Here is a 27,497-nt window from a genome sequence, read left to right as displayed (position 1 = left end):
TGTCATGGTTACCAGTAGAGAAAAGACTTGCCTTAAGCACAGCGACATTCTTTAGTAACAGCATTTATTCTACTAAACCCGAGTTTTTATACAGTCAAATTACCAGATGCAGGGACGTTCACAGTCATTTCACTAGAACAGCAGGTGATGGCCAAATCATGTTACCTCACCCAAAATCTAATGCCTTAAAAAAGACGGTCATTTACCGCGCCATCACTCACTGGAATAGCTGCCCTCTTCACATCCGTCAATCCTCTAACAAATCCACATTCAAATACCATCTACGAATACATTACTTAAACAGCTGATCGATAGTCCAGTGTTGGTCATGTATGGTTTTCTTTGTTTTCTTTGTTCCTTTTTCCCTGATGATGGGCCTTGAGGCTAAACAAAAAAAAAAAAAAAATTTGTGGAAGATTTGTGTATGAATTTTAAATTTTAAATTTATATATGTTTGAAAATTTGAGTGTTATTAGTGTAACACAAATGTGATGTTGTATATAGTATGTATGTGATAAATTAATGTACATGATTTCGGACCCCAGGAAGACTAGCTGGTGCCATTGGTATCAGCTAATGGGGATCCTTTTTAAATAAATAAATAAATAAATAGATGGATAGATAGATAGATAGATAGATAGATAAAATGGATTGATAGATAGATAGATAGATAGATAGATAGATAGATCAAATGGATAGATAAATAGATAGATAGATATATAGATAGATGTGGGGTAATAGAGAAACACAATGAAAAGTCAATAAAGTCAATGTACAGTGTGAAGGTCAGTGAGCGGTCCCCGCTGCTGACGCCCACTGCTCTCATTGGTCGAGAAATGAACGACGCGTGTTTTAGTGGAATCTCATTGGATGATGAAACCAGGAAGTGTGGGAGTAACCAATCCACGAGATAAAACAAGTCCTCACTGGTTTGACGGCAAACTAGAGGACCCGTCTTCTGCTCTGGAGTGGGGAGCTGTCCATTTAACATCCTCTGCATAACTAACTCTCACTACTCAGGCATATTAATAATCAACCATGGCTGTCTACAAGCTGGTGCTGATCCGCCACGGAGAGAGCAGCTGGAACCAGGAGAACCGCTTCTGCGGCTGGTTCGATGCAGATCTGAGTGAAACCGGAGAGAAGGAGGCGAAGAGAGGAGGACAGGCCCTGAAAGGTGAGGAGGAACTACTTTCATTTGCTCCCCTCATCCACTGTAGTGCTGTAGGGAGAATGCACGGATCCGGTTGCATAATAATGACCTCTGCATCAGATGTGCAAGATGTGCAAACGTGCAGAAGTGATGCCTTCATGTGGCTGCTCTGGCACTGTGCTATTATAGGACCATAGAGCAGGAGACATTATACAGAATGCATCATATAAAATGAAGGATCCTTTTTAATTATATGATTATATCATATTATTTATTATATATAATATATATATTATATTAATTATGTGACCCCAGATCAGCCTGCAAAAAGTGAAAAATAAAAATACACAGGACAGCAAAGCAGCTTGCATAAATGCAAATCATCTTCTTCAGTGGACACCGTGCATCTGACTGGCTCTTTTTAGCAGGGGAACAGGAAGAAATCAAAGAAGAGACATATACTGTAGGCGACTAATATATACAGAGTATAGAGAGTATAGCTTCATTAAACCAGACTGCAATGTAGCTACAGTTGTAACCATTAGTTGATTAATCAATTAAAGAAAATTAACCAGCAACTATTTTCAAGGAAAAATGCCAAACATTCTCTCGTAATATGTGACAGTAAATGAATATGTTCAGGGATTTTTATTTTATTTTATTTTATTTATTTATTTTTTTTAACATTTTTTTTTTTTTTACATTTCATAGACTAAACAGTGAATTGATTAATCGAGAAAGTAATTTCATATCATTTCATTTCAATTTAATTTCATATTATTAATACTGCATTTATATGGTACATTCAAGAAATATTCTTATTAATTTCTTGTTCATACCATTCTGGCATTTATATTTAACACACTTATTAGATCCCACTTCTCAGCATTTCGTATTTACTTTCTTGCACTGTGGTTATATGCTCTATATTGCACATATTAATGCAAATGTTTGTACATATTTCATATTTTTTATATTCTCATTTTCTAATCTTAGTACTTATATTTCTTTACATATATTTGGTTTATATTGTAGCATTTTGTACATACTTTACATGTTACATTTATTTATATTTTCTTACATTTCTATGTTTATACAAGAGCAATTGTAATGCCCCAATTCCCCCCCCTGGGGATCAATAAAGTATTTCTGATTCTGAACACCATGTACTCTCAGTTAGTCTTGGGACTCAGTTGCTTCTATTATTATATATTATCTATTCTATTATCTATTCTTCTTTCTATCTTATTCATAGTATCATCATTCATAGTACACTTTATAAATCATGTTTAATGCAACAAGTGCAGACTTGTTATTCCCAGAAGGCATTGTGGGGGGAAACAAGGCTTAAAGAAGCACAGTATCCAAGTAGAAGTTTCTCTTGACAGTTGCAGCCAAAATGAATTAAACTCTCTCTCTCTCTCTGAAACTTACAGATGCTAGCTATGAGTTTGACATCTGCTACACCTCCGTGCTGAAGCGGGCCACCAGGACGCTGTGGCTGGTCATGGACAGCATTGACCAGATGTGGGTGCCGGTGCATCGGACGTGGCGGCTCAACGAGCGCCACTACGGAGGCCTGACGGGGCTCAACAAGGCAGAGACGGCCGCCAAGCACGGAGAGGCTCAGGTGAAGATCTGGAGGCGCTCATTTGATACCCCACCTCCCCCCATGGGCCCAGAACATGACTACTACGGTATCATCAGCAAGGTAAGATATGCTATCTACAGTACATACACACAACGAAAGAGCTTTGTTTGCCTCTGAGGAAAGAAACGGTTTCGTACATATTGACCAATTAACTGCACACAGGCATACAAAGAAGAAGCGTGACTATAACTGATCTCTGCAGTCAGGCCCTATAATCAGCTGTGTCACCAAGGATGAGGGAAATCAGCAGAAACGACGTAGAGGATTTAAGGTCTTTTTGTCCACAGCACAGTCAGCTTGAATATCTAAATGTTTTACACATACAACAGCACAAATGAAATCTGACAGCCACACCACACACTGGAGATACAGCTCCTCACTGTTCGGTAGCACGTGCCCCAGTGTTGTTACCTAATAGTATGTCCAAGGTGAGTTAATGTATGACTGGTAGAAATGAGGTCTGCTAGGTTGAAGTTCAAAGTTCAGTCAGGGTGGAAACAAACTGATCAGAAGTCTGCGTAGACGGAGGTATTCAGAGGTTATGATGTAGTAACTCTAAGCTGGCTAATGGTGGCTTTTCAAAACTAATTGATCAGCAACATGTTGATAGTGTTATAAGAAGAGTGTCATTAAGGTAGCTGATGCTTTCATGCCTGCAAATAACAATGAACACGTCACCATATTGCTTTAAGAGTGACACTCTAACTATTACTTAAAGGAACAGTGTGTAACATTTTGGGGGATCTATTAGCAGAAATGGAATACAATAATCATAACTGCGTTTTCATTAGTGTATAATCACCTGAAACTCAGGTGGCTCAGCGGCTCACGTTATTGCAGGTATGGAAAGGGAGGAGTGAGCGGAGGGGTACTCAGTTGGTTGCAGTCTGCAACCACACCACTAGATGCCGCCTATACACTGTACCTGTAATGCATTTAGGCCCTTTCCAATCCCAGATAAGTGTACAATAAGTCTCTATGGAAAAGGATTCAAGACAAAGAGATCCAGTTTTTGTTTTGTTTTTGCTGTCTCTATTCTGGTCTGTTTTGTATTTTACAAATTGAGATTGTCCTCCCTGCAGGATCGTCGCTATGCAGACCTGACTGAGGACCAACTTCCTTCCTGCGAGAGCCTTAAGGACACCATCGCACGGGCGCTGCCCTTCTGGAACGAGGAGATCGCCCCTCAGATCAAACAGGGAAAGAGGGTGCTCATCGCTGCCCATGGGAACAGTCTGAGGGGGATTGTTAAGCACCTGGAAGGTGGGTGACATTACGAGATTTTCACCGCAAGCAATAAGGACATTTATTATTGTCATAAATTCTATCAAAAAGATCCTATGTTGTCAAGAATCTTGTTGAGAATAGTGAATGTATATAGTATATATCATGTTTATAATGAAAAAAAAACCTGCAAGTGCACTAACTTTGTATGTGCTGCCACCTGTAGGAATGTCTGATGAAGCCATCATGGAGCTGAACCTGCCAACAGGCATCCCCATCCTCTACGAGCTCGACAAGAACCTGAAACCCGTGAAGCCGATGCAGTTCCTGGGAGACGAGGAGACTGTACGCAAAGCCATGGAGGCCGTGGCTGCTCAAGGAAAGGCCAAGAAGTAAAGACACCGAGAAGCCCTCTCTGTGTACGACAGAGTAGGTTGCCCCTAACAACTGACCTCAGTTTAGTGTTTTTCCTAAATCCTTATTTATTTTGGATTGTAATACATGACGAGTACACTGTAAGGCAACCTCACTCTACTTGCACAGTGCAGGGATAGTAGATGGTGAAAGATGGGGAGCCACAGCTCTCAAGAGATTGTAAATATGTTTTTGCTAAAGCGGCCTATTAATATGACAACCTTTAACCTGCTGATAAAGGCAGTTTCTTATCTGTGTACTTAAGTATTTAAGTAATAGCCCTTTTAATAATTAAAACATTTATTCAGTAATTTAAAAAGATGATTTATTTCTTGAGAAATACAAAAGTATTTAGCTGTGGTGTCCATTTAGCAGGGATGTTGAAGGGTAATTAAACCAGTTACAGAAAAAAGAGGGAAATTCTGGCCACAGTCAGATATCAAAGTCCAGGCTACAGCACGTGTTTTGATGCTACAAACACATCTAAGGTGGACAACACAATTAAGACAAAGACCTTCTTGTTGCGGCCTCGGTTTTCTTATGTTTAAACTGAATGTCTCTGTGAGATACTGTTTTTCAAATGCACTGATGGTGGTAAGGAAAGTTATACCTATGGGTGTCTGATCATACTGACTTCATCATTACCTGCCCAGGACAACTTTAATATTTATTGGATGACTTTAGTGGGATATTATAGTCTATTATAATTTAATTTAATAAAAGATTTTTTTTTTTAATGAAAGGGACCACCGCTAAGGATGAACGACTTATTTTCTATCTCACTTTTCAAAACATTTCATTGATGCATTTCATTGATAAAGGGATGTACGTTTGCAATCTCTTGAGAGCCGGATGGGACAGTTAGGACAGCTAAACAGTCCTTTTCTCTTATTGTCTGTCTATGTATTTGTGCTGTGTCCTTGTATGTTGTTGCTGTCTGTGTTGAATCTGTTCTTTTTGCGTTTCATTAAGTTTATTCCAGTTTTAACGGTGCCAAACACTGCATTGCTATCAGCATTGCACTGTGTAAGTGATAAATCCATTATTTGGATTATAGCCCCGCAGTTTCACAGTACCATTGTGAAGCATGACTGACAGAAGATGAAAGGTTTCAATTTAACCATTATTTTTGTTACTCTGTTTGGCCATCTTTGTGTCTTGGTATAGTCAAGTATTTCACTCAGTATTTATGTGCCTCCAGCTCCTATTCCTACAGTCAATCCCTACAGCTGACCTCACTGCCTAATGAGGAAGCAGTGGTGTTTTTTAGGAAAGCAGTGTCCCATTATGTCTTAAAGAATCTTTCTTTTTTAAATGTAATTCCCTCTGTGTTGGTTAAATGTAACCGAAAGCTCTGATGGTAATAAATATACAAATCTAAAGCTGTTGTGTCTTTTCCACATAGTGATTCGAGTTACATGCTAACATCAAGTCTAGCGTGTGGTCAAACTATTAACTTGCCTTGATTCATATTTACTTACTGACCTATTTTCGGCAGGTTTTTTTTAAGCTGATCAGTTAATTTTTAGTCTAAAAAGTAAAAGTATTGGTGGTCAAGCTACTTACCCATACATAAACAGCTAAATTAACCCTCTGAGAGCCACAATAGACCCGTTTTGGTCTTTTTTAGGGGGTTACATTGGGTTCTTTAGGGGGAGATAACAGGTCAACAGTAGATGTCACATAGAAGTGGTGTACATCATCTGAAAGCTGTGAACCTGAAGATTAATTTGAGAAGCTCAGCACTGTGTGTCAAGTTGTTCTAAATCAGAAATAAACATGAATTAATTAATTAATTATTTTAAATGAATTGTAAAAGTGTAAAAGGGTTTAGAACATTATGATAGAAGTATATGATGGTCATCCCCATGCTCTATTATGTCTCATATGCTGTTGCAGCAATTTTTGGGTTGATACCATTTGTTACACAGATTTGATGCTAAATTTAACAATTTGTTTAACCACTCAAGGATTGATAAAAATGATCAATAATCCCTTCAAAATATCACATTAAGACACCAAGACCTTGAGGAGCACCATAGAAAAAGCCATGCTGAGATTTGGTATCAAAAACCTTTGACATTTGGAGATTTCTGCAAAAATTGCATTCTTCGACGATTAGATGGCAAGCACTTCAGTTTAGGAAACTGCTCAGAAACCCCCTTATTGTCAGTCTACCTAGGAAAGCCATCCATCCTCTGAATGTTCTAGGTCTCTAGTTTGTGGCTGTAAAGTTTCGAGAGGCTGTGATTATCCTAGAGGTCACCACAGGTCATTTTATACAGTGAGGTCAAATAAAAATAAATAGTCTCACTACAGTGAAATGGCTGAAATGGTGAAATGGTGACTAACTTCTATATACATGAATACAATTGGGCTCTTTGGATCCACAGTTTATAGTGACATCCAATTTATGTAATTCCAAGACTGTTTAGGGACCCCAGTATGCAGAAATACTCAAACACATCATTTTTAGAATAGGCAAAAATAACACATTTATACTGCATGCAAAAAACTGCATGTGATTATCATAAAGTGGGCATGTCTGTAAAGGGGAGACTCGTCGGTATCCATAGAACCCATTTTCATTCACATATCTTGAGGTCAGAGGTCAAGGACCCTTTTGATAATGGTCATGCCAGTTTTTCCTCGACAAAATTTAGAATAACTTTGGAGCATTATTTAACCTCGTTCCTGACAAGCTAGCATGACATGGTTGGTTCCAATGGATTCTTTGGGTTTTGTAGTTTCATATGATATCAGTACCTTCTAGCTCTAAAACTGAACCTGCTACAGCCTCTGAAAGACAGTAACATTGGTTGGAATAGCCCATGGGTCTCAGAGGATTAAAGTAGCTAATATTAACATTTTTAAATAATATTTTTTTTTAAAGAAATGCTTACCACCCGTCTTGCACCAACACATAAGAAACTCAACCAAAATAAATATATATAAAATAAATGTTGCTTGTTTATTCTGCATTTTATTCTGACAGTTCTGTAAACAACAACGTCCAACCACCTCAAACAGATGACCTATAATAGGGAGGGATTTCCCTCTGGTCAATGGAAGTGAACAACAACCACTGACTATATTCAAGATTCAAGATTCAAGATGTTTATTGTCACGCCGGTTATACAGGTACAATCGTGTGAAATGCTTTTTGCTGGGAAGCTCCATTAAAAATAACAAGTTATATTACAATTATAAAAGGAAATACTTTGTACAAGGGCATATTAAGAACATATACATATCAGGAAGTATGAATGTACATATATAAGAAATACTTTGTACAAGGCATATTAAGAACATATACATTAAGAAAATATATAGTATGTGGCAGCTGCCAATTCTCTGGTGCTTGCTGTTGTTTCCCTTTTCCCTGGTGTTTTTTTGGTTGAGTTGCTGAGTGATTAGAGGGTTATTCAGTTCACCTGTTGCGCAGGGTGTGGGGACAGGCTCTTAAATGATAGTTGAGAGCAGCTTGGTGCATTCCCCTCTTGGCCAATCAGGGTGTAACGACGCCCTTTCTGTAGGGTTTAAAAGAGGAGGGAAACTGCACACCCAGTGTCATTCTGATCTCTCCTTCACTCAATGCAACATGTGTTATCAGCTTTACCAGAAACTCTGGTCTGTTTTGGGCCCTTTTGGGATTCTGTGATCTTTGTGTTTTGTTTGTTGAGAGTGTTGACTCCTAGTTGGGGAAACAAGTTAAGTGCCAACCAATTAGGTTACCTGCACTGGGACGATTAGGTGCTATTTGTGCAACAGCTGGCTTGCCTTACGATAGCCTAACGCCTGCAGGCTGTATTTTTGTATTCTATTCATTTGTTGATTTTCAATGAAACCCTTTATACCCATTTCTTTTAGTGTATTTTATTTGGGAAAACTTTAAAGGAGGGTAAAAGGAAAAACACAAACCAATATTTCAGTTTCCTTAATTGTTTGTTAATATAGAGGCATTTGTTCATTAGCGAAGAGGCATTTGTTCATTATTATTATTAAGAAGGCATTTTATTTTATATTATTATGTGGATGGGAACTGTTTTTCAGTCTTCTGACTGAACAACTAAAGTCTGGGGAACTCAGTACCGCCACACGTATATACAGCATAAGATATATTTTTGTATGAGAAGGTGTCATATGAATTATCTATTTAAAAGGCTGATGGCCTGGGGGAAAAACTGTTCCTCAGTCTGCTGGTGAGATATAAAATCATCCATATTTTGTACCCAATACCCGAAGGTGACCAAAAAAAAGCCATGACAAATATTTTTCAATCAAAAGTTTAAAAAGAAATATGAACCTCAGAGGGAACATACTGTATATGAGAGGGAAGATGAACCTCGGTGTATTTTGGTGGAATATCCCTTTAAGGTGGAATGCAACACTGCCGGACTCCAACTCCCACGATGCAATGCGCGTCATTTTGGTCGATTCGGCTTCGTTCGGCTCCAGGCGGGAGAGGATGAGATGAGTTACCTCTGGAGCTCCAGTACTGTCTCTGTCTGTGACTCTAGACCGCCGGTCCAATCCTCAACATGAGAAGAGCAACAGAGAATCAAAGAAACACAAACACTCGGTAAGGAAACTATTGAACTCCACTGCTAAACTGTTGTTAGCCTGCTAGCTAAACACAGCACTTCCTGAAACAACGACGTGCTAATCATCAGTATCATGTTGTTAGACAGGCAGTGTGATGCAACTCCTAAAGCTCACAGCTAGGCTGCTGATGTTTGTTCTGAGAGCAAGTCAACAACTAGGTTAAGACTTAACGGTGTCTGCCATATTGTTAACACAACGTAAACATGTTTATCTAGCTAGTGTTAGCTACCTGCTGTTCCTAGTAGATAGCATAAAGCACTAATGTTACTAGTATTTAGTGTTGTTACTTTATAAAACGTCTGTTTGTGATTGAGCTGTTAAAGTGGTTCTATTGCTGGTTAATAGTATGATGTCAAATAGACACAAAGTGATGTTTGTAAGTGTTTCTGCTGGACTCTGCTGTCACTAACGTAGCTCACTGTGATTGGTAGACTGAGTAGCAGGTGTCTTCCTTGTGTTGGCTGTTTGTGTGTGAGACAGCTCGTGCTCCTGTAGGTGTCGTGTCGTTTCTGCAACACCGCTTCTTCTTTATTGTCTTATTTGAAAACTGCACTGCTAAAGTCGCATTATTGTCGTCTTGGAAACAATATAACTTTGTTAAAGTATAGAAACATGATCATGTTCGACCTCTCTGGCTCTCTTGCAGGACACTGTCAGACTATTTCCCCCCGAGGAACAAAGGTGGGTCAAAGTGTCGCATCTTGCACCCTCACGTGATTTGCTGTCCCGGGAAATAGCAGTGTATTTAGCTAAATGTACACCGTGATGCTCGCCTTAACGCAGGTGCTTGTCATGGTGCATTTACTGTAACATAGCTAACATAGTTGTTTTTACTGGGTACACCTATGAACAGGGCATTTATGGATATGATGTGATATGTTGTCATGTTATTTGTTTTGTTTATTTATTTTGCACAATTTAAGACTATACAACATAACAAACAAAAGAAATGAATAATATACAGTGCAGGAAGAGGCAAAAAACCCACTGGGCTTATCTGAAGCCTCCACCTAGAGACAAGATTAATATAAAGAAATAATATGACTACATAATAGTGATAACAAACATTTAGGACAAGATATATATATATATAATAACAACAATAACAATACAGTAAATATATAAAAAAAGACGTGTGTGTGTTGTGTGGAAGTGTATGGTTAGTGTTTGTGAGGAGGATATTGTTTAAATATCTATAAAGAGTTCTGGGTAATCGTAACCAAACAACATTGTGAGTGGGAAAAAATAAAAAACATAAAAACAGATACATGGACAACATGGGGAAAAGCAATTACAAAACAGCAATTTAAATGACCCTTTAAAAACAAAAATGACCATTTGAAACATTTGACAGATGAACAGTTTTTTGATAGATGTGAAAAGCTACTGCATAATTTGCTTCCCTTAAATCTTATTGAAAATTGACCTCTAGTAGTGAGGAATTTAGGAGGATGAAGATCTAGAGATTGACGGGTTGAGTTAGAATGAACCTGAGAATTTGTTTTAAAATAGGTCTTGAACTGTAACATAGCTAACATAATTGTTTTTACTGGGTACACCTATGAACAGGGCATTTATGGATATGATGTGATATGTTGTCATGGTATTTGTTATAATCATGTAATTGTCATTTGTAATGCTGTCTGGCCTAATGCATTAGCTGCTTTAAGACACTCATTTCAGTCTTTGTTGCTAATCGTGTACTAACCTGTAGACTCCAGCAGAGCTTAGGTGGCGGTGAGGCTTGGTTGAACTGCTTTGAACTTGTCAGCTAGGAAGTAATAGCATCCGTATCTTCTGGCCCTTTTCTCCCTACAGTTATGATAGAAAACGTTAGTTGTGTGAGAGAAAATACCATGTCCCTTTGTGTAGAATTTGTGTACTCAGATAAATCTGAATACCCTGGGAAAGCACAGACTGTACTAGTTTAGATACATTACTTATCATCCTCGCCTCGCCAAAACTAGCTAATCACAAGTAACTGTGGGCTACAAGGGGGGAAGGCTAAACCAAGATTATAAAGAATGATGTAGTGAGGGAGCTCTTGGTCTTTTGTACACTGACTTGTTTGCTGTATGAACCCAAATGCATTTGCTTAATAAATAGTATTTGCTTCTTAACTGAATGACCAGCGACTGTTTATTAGATAATTTCTCCAACAGTTGGTAAAATCATGTTGTTTTGTCCCATTTATTGAAAGAAATTGTTACACTTGCAACATCTTAATTTGATGACGATTGAACAACAACTTTGTCAATTGAATGCCACTTTGATTTGTAAAAGGAAAATACAAATAACATTTGGTGGAGGCAAATCTATTTGGGTGTGCCACCACTGTGAAATCTAGACATTGGCAAACAGTGAATGCAGCATGTGTAAGACAGGTTCTTGTCTTCCTCTTGGAGCAGATTCAAAACAGATATAAAATAATGCCTGAGCACGTTTTAGTAGTGACAGCATAAAGCCTAAAGAAGTAATAGAACTGTTTCTGCTTCAATAATGTAACAAGAAGAACCTTAATTTGGATACAGAGTGCTCCAAGACATGTAGTGTCACATATCTATGATAAGTTAAACTCACAGATATATATGCCTACATCAGGAATGGAAGCTTGGGATAAGGACATAGCAGAATTGGGACAAGACTTAGACTGGGATGCAATTTGGGTTAATGTTACCAGTGCTTCAAAAAAACAAATCATCAGTATATACTTTTGAAATTTTGTCATAAATCATATCTAACACCGAGAATAAGAATCAAATGGGCCTGGTACCGGACCCATATTGTGCATTTTGCTATCAAGGAACTGTTGGCTCTTTTCTACATGTTATGGGGGAAGGTTACTTTTACCCTTGCGGAACTAACGGGGGTACAACTACCAATGGACCCTGCTGCACATCTTCTAAATGATGATTCCCGCCTTTCCCTTATGGACAATACGTGCAAAGTCTGGCAGGCAGGCCTGACTGCAGCTAAGAAGATTGTGGTCCAGCGTTGGAAATCTCCTCATAATATTTCAAGTATTCACTGGCTTTGGGAGGTTTTTGGATATTTCTTACCTGGAACTATCATCAGCAAGAGTCAATAATGCACGACCAAACAACCAAAACAATTTTAATGTGGACAAACTTAATATATAACTTAAAAGATCTTCTGTCTAAATAAGGATGCTCTGTCTTTGTGGATATCACAATCCTGTTGGTTGGTGGAGGGGAGAGGGGTGGACAGAGGGGTTAGTGGGATAGGGGTATAGGGATGGAGGTTGAGGGTTAACTGGTTGATTTGTTCAAAATGTATGTTTGGCAACCTGTTGTTTTGTCTATAATTTGTTGGTGTTACAATAATGGGTGCAATAAAATATAGGTGATAAAAACATGTCACACGACTGATGGAGAAGCCAGAGCTATAGTGTCATGGGCCCTGGCTGGCAATATGTCAACCAGGTCACACTTGGCACCAAATACTTTAGGAGATGTAAGACCATAATGCACAAATGTTTCTTCTGTGTTATAGTGAATGACCTCATGTTCCAGCAGCGCTTCCGACCTCATTTCACACCGGAGTCTCCAATGAAACCCTCTCAGCTCCCTAACCAGCTTTCTCACTCACCTCCCAGGAGAATGGTTCCACTTCAAAGCCCTGAACTGTGCCACAGGGACAGACTGGGTGCCCCATGGCACCCTCCTTATCCTCCGGGACCCATCCATTCATCAGGGTTTGTTCCAAGCTGCCCAACTAACATTGGTTCACCAGTGAATAGGTTCCATCCCATGCCAAGGGGCAGACTGGGTCCTCCTCAGTACCAACACCATCAACCTCCAGGGTCTTTCAGCTGTACTACAGCTAGCATGCCACAGCCCCCGCCTCCCGGTGTCTTTCACCCTGCATCCCCTCAATTCATGAAGGATTTAAGCAACCACTCCCCGTCTTCCCACACCAGGAGAGATCCAGGCACTGAATCCAGGGTCACTTTGTCTTACTCAGGAAGTCAAAATGTAACGGCACGAAGACAAGATTCAAACAAGGTATTTTTTCATTACTAAAACCAAGATTTGTTTATGACCTGTCCTACAGTATAGCAGTCATTTGATGCTGAATCATTGTGGCTTAACTTTTACTCTATTAGGATCATTCCAGCGATGTCAGGAGTTGCGCACACACTATCCAGCTCTGCAGGCCCCCTATGATCCCATCATTCTATACCAGAGCAGTTCAAGAGGTTTGCACACTGCCCCTCTCGGAGGATTGGAGTCCTGAGAACAGCCAGCGGCCCTCGTGGGGCTACCAGCCTTCTCTGAACACCCAGTCTTCTGACAGGAGTAGTGGTTCCAGTGTACCCATCATGTACAACCCTGTAGCCCCCTGCCAGGTAAAATTTGTCATACGTTTTATGACACCTCAAATTTATGGTTTTGGTAATCGATTTTGTGCTGTTCATTACTCTGCAAGCCCAGTCTCAAACCAGGCCTGTGCGGCTGGCTGATAATGTTCACTTGGGGACTGCATGGTTTGCTGTTCTCAGCCTTTGTAATAGGATTTTTAAAACACAGATTCAGCTGATCTTAGATAAGTTCAAGAACATTTGCCAGGTATTTAGTAAATCAGTGTACTGATATTTATTGAACTGATTGTCTCTTGTAAACATGCCAGTATGAAAATTGAACAGCTAGTTATTTTAAATTATTTAACACATAACCCAGGTGTAGCTCAGTCTTTGATAGTATGGGATGCATAGTGATGCTGTAATTGCTGTTTTTTCACTAAAAGAATCCTGCTTCTTAAAGAGTTACTTTTTTCTTTTTTTAGGACCAACAACATAAAAGAACACCTTCAAGTGAAAACTCAATTCCAGGTAATATTGTCAAAGTAAATCTGCCCATTTTCCACTTCTCCACTTCTTACTCATAAAGCTGTGATCTTTAACCTTGTTGGCACTGCAGTGACAACATGCAGCAGGTGTTGAGTTTGTAAAGATGTTTCCATCTCGTATTTTGACTACACTGAAATTGTCTTTGCCCTGTATGAAATGTGAATTCACTTTACTTGAGTTTGAAGATAGATGTCACTGGGAATGTCAACTGGTTTGGCATTATCTTAAAAATTGGATTGACATTTCTCAGCAGCAGAGTATAATGATGATGTCCAGCAACTGTGACACTTTTAATGTTTAACTACAGTCCACCATAATGGATTAAAAAACATTAGAATTTTATTAAAAATATCAGCCTAAAAATTACATAAACTTCCCATCTCTCCTTATCATTTATACAGTACATATATTTTCTTTACTACAGTGTTCACAGGAATACTACTATGTTTTAGTACTTGCTAAATACCTGGAAACATAAATGTGAGCTTTGCATGCCACATATTGCTCTTGGTAACTGATTGCAGTATATTGTTAATTATCTGAAATTTTTAGGGCTGTCAATTGATTAAAATATTTCATTGTGGTTAACCGCATGATTGTCCATAGTTAATCACGATTAATCGCAAATCAATCACACATTTTTTATCCTTTCAAAATGTACTGTTAATCAAGATTTATCATGTATTTAGTGCTCTTTATGGACATGGAAGTGGACAAATATGATTGCTTTAGGCAAATATATGTATATATTTATTACTGGAAATTAATTATCAACACAAAACAATGACAAATATTGTCCAGAAACCCTCACAGCTACTGCATTTAGCATAAAAAATATGCTCAAATCATAACATGGCAAACTGCAACCCAACAGGCAACAACAGCTGTCAGTGTGTCAGTGTGCTGACTTGACTATGACTTGCCCAAAACTGCATGTGATTATCATAAAGTGGGCATGTCTGTAAAGGGGAGACTTGTGGGTACCCGTAGAACCCATTTTCATTCACATATCTTGAGGTCAGAGGTCAAGGGACCCCTTTGGAAGTGGCCATGCCAGTTTTTCCTCGCCAAAATCTTGACATTCTACTGGGACACTGTGTGAAAACAACTCCTTATCTGTGTAAAACAACTCCTTTTCCCACACTCTCCGTTGTAGTTTTCTTTATAATCACATTGTAATAATCTCCTGCAGTGCACTCTTCTGCAGACTCTGTGTGACTCTGTATATACCACTGCCTCTTCTTGCAAGAACCAGTGCCTCTTCTTGCAAGAATAAAATACAACAAAGTTTGAGATCTTTATTTCAAGTCCATTAGGACTCATCTTGGGAAATTGACAGAATTTCCATTACAGTGCCCATGCTGTCCTAATGTTATGGCTGATCGGTGTATATCTTTTATGTCTTTTTCTGTCTCCAGTAGTGGACTTGAATTGCTCATCTCAGAAGAGGCACAGGGAGTTTGAGGACTGTGACGACAGTCCCAAGAAACTGTGTCTTCCGGGTATAAACTCAGGCAAAGCACAGACACCAAAACCCGCTGTTGGCAACTCACCCAGCATTTCACTGCTGTCTCAGCCGTCGGCGAGTCATTCCTCAGTCTTGGAACCGTCACCCAAAACTACAGATAGCCATCTGGGCACAGAACCAGCATGCGGCCAATCAACACATTTGGAACTGTCATCCACATTTAAACCCACCCAGTCATCCTGCGCATCACTGTCACCCAAACCTTGTATAAAGAAACGACCATCAATGGGAGCAAAGCAAGCCTATGTACATTCCACCCAGAATCACCCTTTGAAGTTATTAGTGTTAACATCGCCTTCACAAAATCCAGGTGAAGAAAGTTTGAAGAAAAGAAGCGAGGAAAGTGATAAAAGGGATAAATCAAGCACTTTGTTATCCTCTGAGGTTCCCCTGAAGGACACTGGTAGCTCACCTCATGTTCAGTTAGGCAGCCACCACTCTGGTCATACTCACCGGAGTACCTCAGTCTTACCAGTCAAGACGCTGAGCAGATGTGATCACGTGGAGGAGAGCAGAAAGTCGGACAGTAGTACTGCCAAACCAGCCTCTAAAACAAGTTCTGGTTCTCCGAGTTGTCGCACAGGAGATCGGAACAAAACTCACCGCCCACGAAAACCTGTTGCCGTCCCGAATGATATAGATGAACTTTTCACCCCTGATCCCTTGACCTATGTAGTCAGCCATAAACCGGTGAAGCCCAAGATGAATGGGATCAAATCTCCCACCTCAGAGAAAATGTGTTCATCCAGCACTGGTACCAGCTCCAGTACTCCAGTTACTGGATCCTCATGTCGCAAAACTGGTTCTCCTGATGCAGTGGACACCAAAGTCTCTTCCTTGTCATCAGCACATCACCCACAAATGTCCTCGCCAACTATAACTTTACAGCGGGTAAAACTTGAAAACTTAAAATCCACTTTCTCAAAAGACAATGAACTCAAAAACAGCTCTGTCCCTTCTTCAGGCAGGCAGCTTAAGGATGAGAGTGTTGTTAAATCTGATGAGAAACACACATCTGTCCTCCCCAACAATGTGAGACCCTGCGCTTTAGAGACTGGAACCACATCTTCTACATCTCATTGTCCTCAGTCTCCACTGCTGGAGAGGAAAGCAAGTGAGGGGCATAGAAAGCCAGTGACTGAAGAGGATCCTATAGATGTGGAGCTGGACCTAGGCCTGAGCTTTGCGTTAGATTTGGATCTAACCCAGAGCTCCCAAAGCAGTGAGGAGGAGCACCTGCTTTCCTTGCAGGAGATGATGGAGCGTGTTACAATGCCAGATACACCGGAGAAGGGAGCCTTCTCGGAGCCCAGTGCACCTGGACATCACAGCTGCCAGCCAAAATCTGTAAGCTCCACATGGCTTGTCTTTATTGTACATAAAGTTATGATTGTATGATCATCAACATGCCGAGCTAAAGGACCAGTAAAACCAGTAAGTTGTTGTTTCCCACAGCAGCCATTGCCATCCACCACAAAGCCGGGCAGCTACAAAAACAACCTCGACCAGATGCTGGAGGAAATAAACACCAATAAAAGGTATATTATGCAGGAGATGTCTCTCCCAATACCTTTTAATTTGAGCTACAGTAACAGCACATGAGAGGAGTTAACTTTCTCCACGTTCTCTTTATCCATCAGAGTTAAAGAGATTGAGACACAGCTTCTAACTGCATGTAAAGAGGACCTATTGAGAATAGCTGAATATGAGGAAGCTGAGGAGAACCGGGAGGAGGGCGTCTCCACCGAACAACAGTAAAGCATGCAGAAGCACACGGACACATCATACCTCGTCACTGGGACACAGTCCTTGCACAGTAGTTAACTCTAATCTGCATTTTTGTCTAATTTGTTTTTTCTAGGCAATTCCTGCAACGCTACTCTTTGATGTCCAGTGCAATCAGGGAAGTGCCTCCAGGGGAAGCAGTGTTCAACCTGGAGAAATTTGGCCGAATCTTTGACCAGGACACGCTGCAGCTCAGACGATGCATGGTCAACCCACAGGGGACAGCACAGAAAACACTTCTTTGGTGAGTTGTGTTTGTATACAGAGCAACATGTCTCAATAACTGAAGACTAGATTGCCATGAAATTAATGATAATTGTCCCCAGGGCCGTGATTCTTGATCATTTTGGTGTTCCTGTGACCTTTCATCCCGGCAAGGGTAGTATATGTGAGCTGTCAAAGTTAACGCGATAATAATGCGGTAACGCAAATTTGTTTAAACGCCACTAATAGTAGTGTAGAGGGCTCAGTTTTAAATCTAGAGTGAAGATACTGGTATCATATGAAACTAGAAAACCTAAGGAATCCGCTGGTACCAACCATGTCATACTAGCTTGGGGGGAAGGACTTCTGACCTCCAGATATATGAATGAAAATGTTATGATTTGAGCATATTTTTTTATGCTAAATGCAAAATAAATATATACATACATTTGCATAAAACAAGCATATTTGCCCACTCCCATGTTGATAAGAGTATTAGTGACTTAACAAATCTCCCTTTTAGGTACATTTTGAACAGATAAAACATGTGTTATTCATTTGTGATTAATTGATTAATCATTGACAATCATGCGATTTATCAAGATTAAACATTTTAATCGATTGACAACCCTAATATTTACTATATGTGTATATATATATATATATATATATATATATAATATAATATCAAACTGGTCAAATTAGCGCAGCACATTCATGTATGAGGATAAACCTTTTCTGTTTTGGACACTCTTACAGCTTTCCTCTTGCACAACTCTGAGGCCAATATGTGAACTTGTGTGCACACAAGTTATTTCCTAATCTACTTGGATGATAGCACTTTAGTGCTCACAAGGGGTTGAACCATCTTGATTTAAATGACACTGGCTTTTCCTTTAGGCCACCCTCAAGACAAACTACATTTTTAGCCTCACAACTGGAAAGGTAAATCTTCAGTGAGCACTTTTTACTGGGATGTGGGATGTGGTGAACATTGCAGCCTATATTGACCATTAGCTAAACTTTAGTTAATGAATTCCTCTAATCTTTCTCTCTTCACTGATGTTTCCCAGGTCCAGCCCTGCCCAACTGAGATTGCACCTCAATATTGGATTGTTCCAGGAAGCTTACGACTGTCTCTCGCCCTGTCCACCTCAGGTCACCCGTTTCCTGTTCAAGGTAGGCCCCACGCACACCTGTAGCATGTCAATAGGGATTTCTGTCCAAATGTCTGAACCCTGGCAGTAATTCTTTGTTGATCCTGTCAGATGATGTCAGTCCATAGTGAGAGGATGGTATCCGAAAAGCTACTACAGGCCCTCTGTGACATTGCCTGCACTACTGCATATCAGATAGGTCAGTGCCCCCCCCCCCCCCAAAGCTTTTTGTATTTCCTCACTATTGTTAAGACATGCTAATGTGTTTTTTTTTTCCTCAGTGAAAAATGGAAGCCAGGAGTTTAAAGTGTGGGTGCCCAGTTTGGCCGATGTGGCGCTGGTCCTGATGAATATGGGAGTTGCGTTTGTTAATCTCTTCCCTTTTGAGAATCTGCAGCCTCCATTCACAGAGGGAGATTTGCTGTAAGTAGGATAGGATTACTCATTCTTTTCCTTGTTTCCTATGTAAAGGCTTAAAGGGGTAGCGCGGGTGTTTTGAACTGAGGTTGTTGGAGGTACTTATCCATAGTAGGTGTATAACCTACAGTACGTGAGGGTCGGTGTGCCCCCATCATCGAGAAACAGACAAGAGTACCAACACCGGGGCAAAGCAAAACAGTGCTGTGGACAGGGACAGCAGAAAAACATATTTTAGCCACCTAAAAGAAAGGTCCACCTAGAAAAATTGATATCCGTTTAAGTGTACGCTATATTCATAATATTTTTTGAAGGCAAATTGAACTGAAAGTGAAACGTATTTATAGATACTGTTTTTGTCATCTGAGCCTGCCGGCTTTGGAGAGAGCATATATAAGTTTCACTTTCAGTTCTGTTACCCATCAGAAAGAGGAAGGAAGGAAAGTGCTGTCTGATGGCAAGATAAAGCATTCTAAATAAAAAACTAAATTCTAAATATAGCATACACTTAAACGGATAATGATTTTATTTTTAGGTGAGCCTTTTTTTAGCTTTTTTTTAAGTTTTTCTGCCGTCCCCGTCCACAGCAGTGCATTGCATTGTTATGATGTCGGTACTCCTGTCTGTATCTCCAAACTGGGAGCACGCCGACTGTCATCTACTGTAAGTAATTCACCTACTATGGATAAGTACCTCGTACAACCCCACTTCAAAAACACCCAAAGTATCCCTTTAAGACGCTAGCTGAAGGTAGTTTACTTGATTTTTTTGATTTTTGATTTCATGCAGTTGAATTTCTGTGTTTTGTGTAGGGAGGACATCTATATTAAAAGTGAGAGTCCCTCCAGTAACAAGGAACAGAGCTCTTTCCCTGAACACAACTGCAACAATATCTTGAAGGTGAGACACAAAAGGAAACATGTCTGATAGAAACAGTTTATTGTCATAACTGTGAGAAAGAGAGTTTGGAAAGCACAACTTCTCCATTCAGATCATTCACCACTTGGTTGTTTCTCCTGTGTCCTCGTCTGCAGTACCTGTCTTACTGTATGGGCCTTTGTCCACGGGCGTACAGCGACGATGAGCTGCTGTTGCTGCTAACTGTGGTGGGAAGGGTGGGCCTGGACACACGGCTCATCCTGCAGTCCGGTGTGGAACTGTACCCTCTACAGTACACACTTATCAACAACATCAGGGACTGGGACACCATGGTTAGTTCATGCATGCCTCGGATAACTTGAAAGTCATGGCATTGAATGCGTGGCGTGTGCAAAAAAATTTGACTATAATCAAATGTATTTACAATGCAGTGCACTGTGTGCCAGTATTATGCTTAACATCAGACAAAACTCTAAAAATGTGTAAAACAAAACGTTGAATACATGTTTGGAGTTTAGTTTTTAGGTACAATTTGCTTCGAGTCGTTTAATTTTGACAGCAGAAGTGTATAAAATGATAACATGATATGATTGTATATTATCATAATACATTTCCACTGAGAGTTGATAAAATTATATTGAATTATCGCTAATTCCTACTTCATACAAATGTACTTGGGAATTATTGTGGTTAATATATTGAATGTACTTTTCATGCATACACAGAAATCACAGAATGTTTGGTCACTAAAATTGGCTTCAAGGCTTGTAAAAGTCGTGGAAATCCACTGACCAAAATGTGCATGTTCTCCTTTAATTCATAATATCATAAATAATTGTTTTACTTATTTAACTAAAACTGTTTTCAGCTGCCCAGAATCTGTCGGGCCCTTACTGATCTGACAGATGACCACCACAACATGTGCCTACTAGTTCAGCTGCTGCCTGACAACACACGTGGAAAGTAAGTCTTTTTATCTGTTTTTCTCTAGTCTGCTCATCTCCATTTTTTCAGTCTTTTTTTTTTTTTTCGATAATTGATTTTATTGTATTGCACATTAAAAAGTATTCACTTTTTTTTATAGGCAACTGCGTCGACATCTGAGCCTGTCCATGATCTCTAAACTTTTGGATGGAAATTGTACCTACAGACCTAAAGGAAACGAGTTTCAGGTAATCTGTTTTAGTGTGCAAACCCAAACCTATACAGTTTCCTTTAGATCCCAGCAGCTGAAGTATGTACACTTATGACTATCACAATGTAACAAACGTCTTCAATAATCTTTAGTTCTCCCCTCATTGTTCTCTGCCATGCTTAGCTCTCTGAACTGAGGCCGTACCTGCCCCGTATGCAACCCTCCACCATTCTCCGGTGCATGCTGACCTCCTCCAGCAGGAAAGATAAAGAAGAGAACGACTTCGACCAACAGGTGAACATAGTCCTCACATTTCAAAATGTTCCAATCTAAAATTCATTTTAGATTTTTCTTGTCTTGTTTTTTTTATGCATGAAACATGCAAACCTCTCTGATGCAAGTTTCTTTCCATTTATCCCGTGTCTCAGTCCTACTACCTCTGCTATAGTCTTCTGACGTTGGCAAATGAAGCTTCCAATTTTCAGTTCTTCCCAGCTCATCAAAAGGTATGGCGTAAATTATTTCCCTTTTTTTCTAGCCTCAAGTATTTGGACCACTGGTTATTAATCAGATGATTTATCCCAGTGGGGGTTTTAATGTCTGAAGATGTTGATAATCCTTTTTCCTACGAGAGGTGTGTTAATGTTGCGTTGCCTTTTCCTTGTGGCTCTCAGACGCAGCTGCTGTTTCTGAGCTACGACCTGGAAACGCACGTGAAGTGTGACATCAGAGAGAGTGAGAAATGTCTTTACCGCAGCAAGGTGAGTTTTATTTCAAAGAGAACTTCAGGTATTTGTGTGCATCGTTGTGTATTTTAATGTTAAGATACAGATGCAGTATGACATTTAAAATGTTGTGCAGCCTTGACAGAGGTTTGCGCTTTCTGAATGTTTCCATGGCATGCAAATGTGAATAATTAAATATTAGAGATATTATCAATATGTTAATAGAAACAGGAACAGCCATCTAAAGTAAGGTAAAGATCTATATCTATTTATTGTATTAACAGATTTTGCCTTGTAATGGCTACAGGGATAAGAGGGGGTCTAGGCGTTGTTGCTCTTGCTAACAATGTGTAAAAGATAAGAACAATGGGAGACAGAATACAGCCTCGGGGAGAGTCTTTGGAGAAATACTATTGACCCTAACACCATCCAATCCAATAATTTGCAATTAGAAAGAATCGATTATGGCTGGATTGTGTTGAATGCTGAGGAAAAGTCAATGAATAACAGCTAAGCGTTGTTTTCAGGGGCCTCCAAATGCTGAAATAAAAGGCACAAGTATGTGAATGTGGCGTCCTCAACACCTCTAACTGTCTGGTAAACAAGTTTAAGTGGACCTAAGGGACGTTCCACCTGCCTCAGTATTGCTTGTTTAACCAGTTTCTCCAAGTTTAGCCTGAGGTCATTCAGGTTACAAACCGTTCTAACGCTACACTGATGTCAGTGGCAGCAGGATCCCTGACAAATTTACACATGTGATCATTTTTATCACAGAAATGATTGTTGTTAAACCTCAAGTAAAAGCTGTTTGAGTCATTCACCAGCTGCTCATCCGGGGTAACACCATGCAGAGAGACTATATTGCACTTATTGTGTAGACGTGTCATTAAATTTATGCTGTTCCATCCAGACTTTAAGTCATAACTAATACATTTTGCATACATTTCTTATTATTTTCAAGTTTAGCCCTCTAAGTTTTTGGTGCAAACATACTAAAACGTCGCCCCTCGAAGATCAGAAATGTATTTTGGCCCTAAACCATTTAGTGCTTTGTAAACCAGAAGGAGTATTTTGAAATCAATTCTCTGAGAGACAGGGAGCCAGTGTAGACATCAGTCCTCTAATTCTTGCTATATACAGACATACAGATATACAGACATGCCCACTTTATGATAATCACATGCAGTTTGGGGTAAGTCATAGTCAAATCAGCACACTGACACACTGACAGCTGTTGTTGCCTGTTGGACAGCAGTTTGCCATGTTATCATTTGAGCATATTTTTTATGCTAAATGCAGTACCTGTGAGGGTTTGTGGACAATAGTTGTCATTGTTTTGTGTTGTTAATTGATTTCCAATAATAAATATATACATACATTTGCATGAAGCAGCATATTTGCCCACTGCTATGTTCATAAGAGTATTAAATACTTGACAAATCTCCCTTTTAAGGTACATTTTGAACAGATAAAAAATGTGCGATTAATTTGTAATTAATCGTGAATAACTATGGGGAATCATGCAATGAATCGATTGACAGCCCTAATTGCTACACACCACAAAATTGAGTTAATCACTTCTTTTAGATTAGTGCTGAAAGACAGACCGGTCTGCACAATCAAAGCACCCCTGCAGAGGTGTAGAATATCTATACAGTCAGGACTACTAAGGGGAGATTCCTCGGCAGGTAAGGAGGGATTTTACTGGTAAAGACTGTAGTTTCATGTCAGGTTAACTGATTTGTTCGCGGATTGTTAGATTGAATGTTTGGATACATTTGAAAAATTTGGGTTAACAGTTTTCATAAAAACTGCAATTAACCATTTAACCAAATTGCATTTAAAGGGATACAGTATATCCAGATGAGGTTAGACCTGATTGACATTTAGTGTACAAGTTACATTCAGGTTTTGTTCCCATCCCATGTCTGTCTGTCCAACAAGTGTAGCACACCAGTAATGACCAAAAATGAATTCTGAAGAATTGAAAGCTGAAAAACGTTCACTATCATTTTCACCTATTAAATGTTATATTTAAAAGCAGATAATATGCTTTTGTAATAAATGGAGTTAGAGCTGCAACTAAACGTTGTTTTTGTTATAGATTAATCTGCTGATCATTTTCTTAATTAATCGTTTAATCTAAATGATGTCAGAAAATAGAGGAAAAAGAGCCCAAAGAGGCATCTTTTGATTGCTTCTTTTGTTCGACAAAAAGTCCAAAATGAAATTTGCTATCAGAGAAAACCAGCAAATATCCACACTTGCTGGAAGCAGTTAAGGTTTGACATTTTTTATTAAATAATGACTCAAACAGTTAATCGATTACCATAATTATTGATGATAAATCATTGCTGACTAGGTTTCAAGATGCAGTCATGCAAGCCAATCATTAAAACTAGGGTGCGCTCTGTAGCAGCAGTGTATTTGACATCTACCGTCCTCCTCTCCCTCCAGGTAAAAGACCTGGTGGCCCGGATCTACACCAAGTGGCAGATGCTCCTTCAGAGGACCAGGCCTCTCCATGTACAGTAGTCTCATACATCCTCTTATATGAATGTTTCATGTACACCGTGTTTTCCTCTTTAACAGATAAAAGCAATAGTCAGTTAAAATAAACTCAGTTCAAGAGTCCTCCAATTAAGTCAAAAGATTGTGTAATTAAGATTTACAGTTCTATATTTTCCTCCTGCAGGGTAAGTTGTACGATTATTGGCAGCCTTCGGCCATGGATACATTGACAAGCAGCCAAGAAGAGCAGGAGATGGACAACAGTGAAGATGGAGAGGGGCCTGTGACGGAGGAGGATGAAGAATCGGAAACCGATGAAGATGTTCTAATGATGGCTGAGGACGAGGAGAAGGAAGAGGGAGACAATACAATGGAGGACACAAACAAGACGGGGGACGACTCGAAGCCGGAACAAATGGAGGGAGACAGTGCAATGGACGACCCACAGGAAACAGAGGAATCACCAGAAACTGTCGACGGGGAGTTGAACCAAAAGATGGCGCCTCAAATACACGAGCAAATAGAGGCTGAAAACATAGAACACACTGAGGTGGAGACTGAAAATCTGGTTGAGACAAGAGAAACTTCTCACCACAGCTAGGTAGCAGCATGTGATTTAGTGTCATAGAGATTTTATTTGTTATCAGCACTTGCCTTAATGTCAATCTCAATTTGCACTATCTTCTTCTATCCATTACCCCCAAGTTTCATTGTCAATACAGATACTAATTGTATATTTATGAATAAAATAATTTTAGGAGAGATTGCAAAGTTCATATTTTTGGTTAGAGTTGCACAAATTGTTTTATTGAATGTCTTTTTTTTTTAATAACGTGTTGTTAAAATCTTATGTAAATGACTTCTGACTGTGCCTCTGTTTTCAATTATTTTTTTGTGTGCAATGTGTAAAAAAAATGTGGGTTTGTATGTTTTCCATAATACATTACTGTAGTTGAGTGCCCACAACAACCTGTGTTTAATTGGAGGAACATTTTTACATCCTTGTTGTCGATCAGCTATGTTCATTTGTTAAATATAAGTGATGTCTCTCTTAAGCCAGTCTGAGTAACTGAAATAGGAATGATGTTCAGCTGCAAACCAGTCTCAAGTTGAAACTTGACTATGCAACATGTTTACGCTAAGTTATCAGTTTAGAAACATCAGCTTGTTATGAGGTTTCTCAGCCATTATTGAGTTGTTACCTACAGTAGTTATTATAAAACTGCAGTAGGTCTTTTTCACAGCAGACTGGACATAGTAGGACACGCACAGGTGTTACTGATAACATTATCGATGGCTCTGTCTATTCAAATGTGCCAGTAAATCGTGACAGTGAGACTGAAACTGAACTGGAATTCAGCCATAATTAATATTACTATTTACTCCTGTGCTTTTCTTACCGTGACATGTCAAAATCTATTTGAAAAAGGCCTATTAAATTAACTTTGTAAATAATTTCCAGACACACATTATCTTGTTTGTTGATTTATTGTTATAATTTCACTGTTGTGTTGAATGTGTGCATTTTGCTAAATTCCTCTTTTTGGGAAAATATTTTTTTAATGATGTACTTTTTTTATAGCTGTTGCCAAATGGAGAAAATAAACTTTTTTTCGCATGTTAACAAAATTCTTTGTTGTCTTTTTAAACCATGTCAGGCACAATGTAGTCTACTCCACCAATATTAGCAAATTGAATATATTCACAATATTCTAAGTAACATACAGTAATAATCATAGAAATATATATAAATTCTATTTCTATGGTAATAACACAGCTAATGTATTTGTGATGGCATCCGCAACTTGGCAAATACCGGAAGTCAAATACTTGTCCCCAGAATGCCCCAGAATTTGTCCTGATTGATTTTTAAAGTGATGGTTGTGTAGTCCTACTTTGGGTAAGCATTGATGGACACATTTAGACACACTCCAGATATTACTGCAGTGACAATGTCATATATGTAGGCCTAGTATACGGAGGACAGGGCCTGCAAAATAAATAAATGACTCGATAGATAAATAAATATGCCATTAAATGTACCAAAAATAATATTAAAAATAAATGTAGGCATTAATTAATTGATAGAATGTGACAAAATTGATTTTTTCTGTTTTATTTGCTTCATTATTATTATTATTATTATATTATTATTATTATTATTATTATTATCTTTATATTAATTACTATCTTGTACCCTTCTATTTAATTTTCCCATTTATTTATTTACTTGTATCAACTTTTAAATGTATGTATTTATTTTTAGCATTTTTATTTATTTAAAATGATTTTATTCTATGTATCTATTCATTATTAAATTGTATGTATTTATTTATTAATGCATGATTTTCACTTTGCATTTTACCCCCCTATTTATTTCCCCAAAATCATTTATTTATGTATTCTTTTATTAAATGCCACCAGTGACGTCATATGTTTTAAATGCCTGGTTGCCTGTGATGATGTTGATGTTATAGTTATAGTTATTTATATTATATATTGATCCATACCTTTGGATAACGTTGCAGAAACCACAGGTTTTCCCGGATCTCTACACATAAAGACCTCAGTGTTTAAATGATTGCTTTAAAACGGATCTTCGTTAGGCCCAGGTAGGTATGTGTGATGGTCAAAGGTGTGTTTGATTCTGAGATAAACAGTGAGCCGTTAGAACTAGTGATGTGTTGGTCGCGAACGAGCCGGTTCAAAGAGCCGGCTCTTTTAAGTGAACGATAAGAGCCGGCTCCCGTCCGAGAGCCGTTTTTTTAGTCTTTAATTAATTCAAGGCAGAATGATATGATGATCTTCTCTGCGCCACGGGCACTCCATGCACTGAATGTTGTGTTAATGACGTCCGTGCGACCAATCAGGTGATGACAGACAAGGATCAAGCAGGGAGGGGCGGGGGTGCACGGTGCGCTGACGGTCTACAGGTACAGAGCAGGAGGGAGAGGAGGAGAGAAAGAGAGAGAGGAGTGCGGTGCACGAATAGCAGACAAGATGAGTGACAGTCGGAAACGAAGCAGCATGTAAAATAGATAGATAGATAGATAGATAGATAGATAGATAGTAACTTTGTTGATCCCGAGGGAAATTCAAGTTTCCAGCATCACAGTTCCATAGTGCAAAACATGTTAGTAAAAAGGGAGTAAAAAAGTTAGCAGTGCAAAGTACAAAAAAATATGCCAGATATAAAAATACTAGGAGATGAAGAAAACTGAATATAGTGCAGGGTAACA

General features: G+C 39.1%; 2 protein-coding genes across 5 annotated transcripts; both read left to right on the top strand.

Moving 5' to 3' along the window:
• Positions 1-925: 925 nt before the first annotated feature.
• Positions 926-5,824, top strand: LOC119496072 (phosphoglycerate mutase 1). Its single transcript, XM_037783128.1, has 4 exons — positions 926-1,177; positions 2,590-2,864; positions 3,887-4,067; positions 4,255-5,824. The coding sequence occupies exons 1-4, from the start codon at positions 1,039-1,041 to the stop codon at positions 4,422-4,424; spliced, it is 765 nt and encodes a 254-aa protein (XP_037639056.1). The 5' UTR covers positions 926-1,038; the 3' UTR covers positions 4,425-5,824.
• Positions 5,825-8,833: 3,009 nt separating this feature from the next.
• Positions 8,834-25,882, top strand: slf2 (SMC5-SMC6 complex localization factor 2). Of its 4 annotated transcripts, none has more exons than XM_037782693.1 (22): positions 8,834-9,024; positions 9,694-9,728; positions 12,561-13,072; positions 13,174-13,416; positions 13,854-13,899; positions 15,336-16,792; positions 16,904-16,983; positions 17,086-17,199; positions 17,307-17,474; positions 18,335-18,379; positions 18,508-18,613; positions 18,703-18,790; positions 18,873-19,014; positions 19,821-19,908; positions 20,043-20,219; positions 20,756-20,850; positions 20,972-21,059; positions 21,206-21,316; positions 21,451-21,528; positions 21,697-21,783; positions 24,205-24,273; positions 24,443-25,882. In XM_037782693.1, exons 1-22 carry the CDS (start codon positions 8,984-8,986, stop codon positions 24,857-24,859), a joined length of 4,287 nt encoding a protein of 1,428 aa, XP_037638621.1. In that variant the 5' UTR covers positions 8,834-8,983; the 3' UTR covers positions 24,860-25,882. The 4 variants fall into 4 exon arrangements, with proteins under 4 accessions (XP_037638621.1, XP_037638619.1, XP_037638622.1 ...); XM_037782691.1 differs by having other exon boundaries at positions 16,901-16,983; XM_037782694.1 differs by lacking the exon at positions 18,335-18,379 and having other exon boundaries at positions 16,901-16,983.
• The last annotated feature ends 1,615 nt before the right edge of the window (positions 25,883-27,497 follow it).

This window comes from Sebastes umbrosus, chromosome 10 (assembly GCF_015220745.1).
Source record: "Sebastes umbrosus isolate fSebUmb1 chromosome 10, fSebUmb1.pri, whole genome shotgun sequence".
NCBI classification, from domain to species: domain Eukaryota; kingdom Metazoa; phylum Chordata; class Actinopteri; order Perciformes; family Sebastidae; genus Sebastes; species Sebastes umbrosus.
The sequence above is the reverse complement of the archived record's forward strand: the minus strand, read 5'-3'. Positions and strand labels throughout refer to the sequence as shown.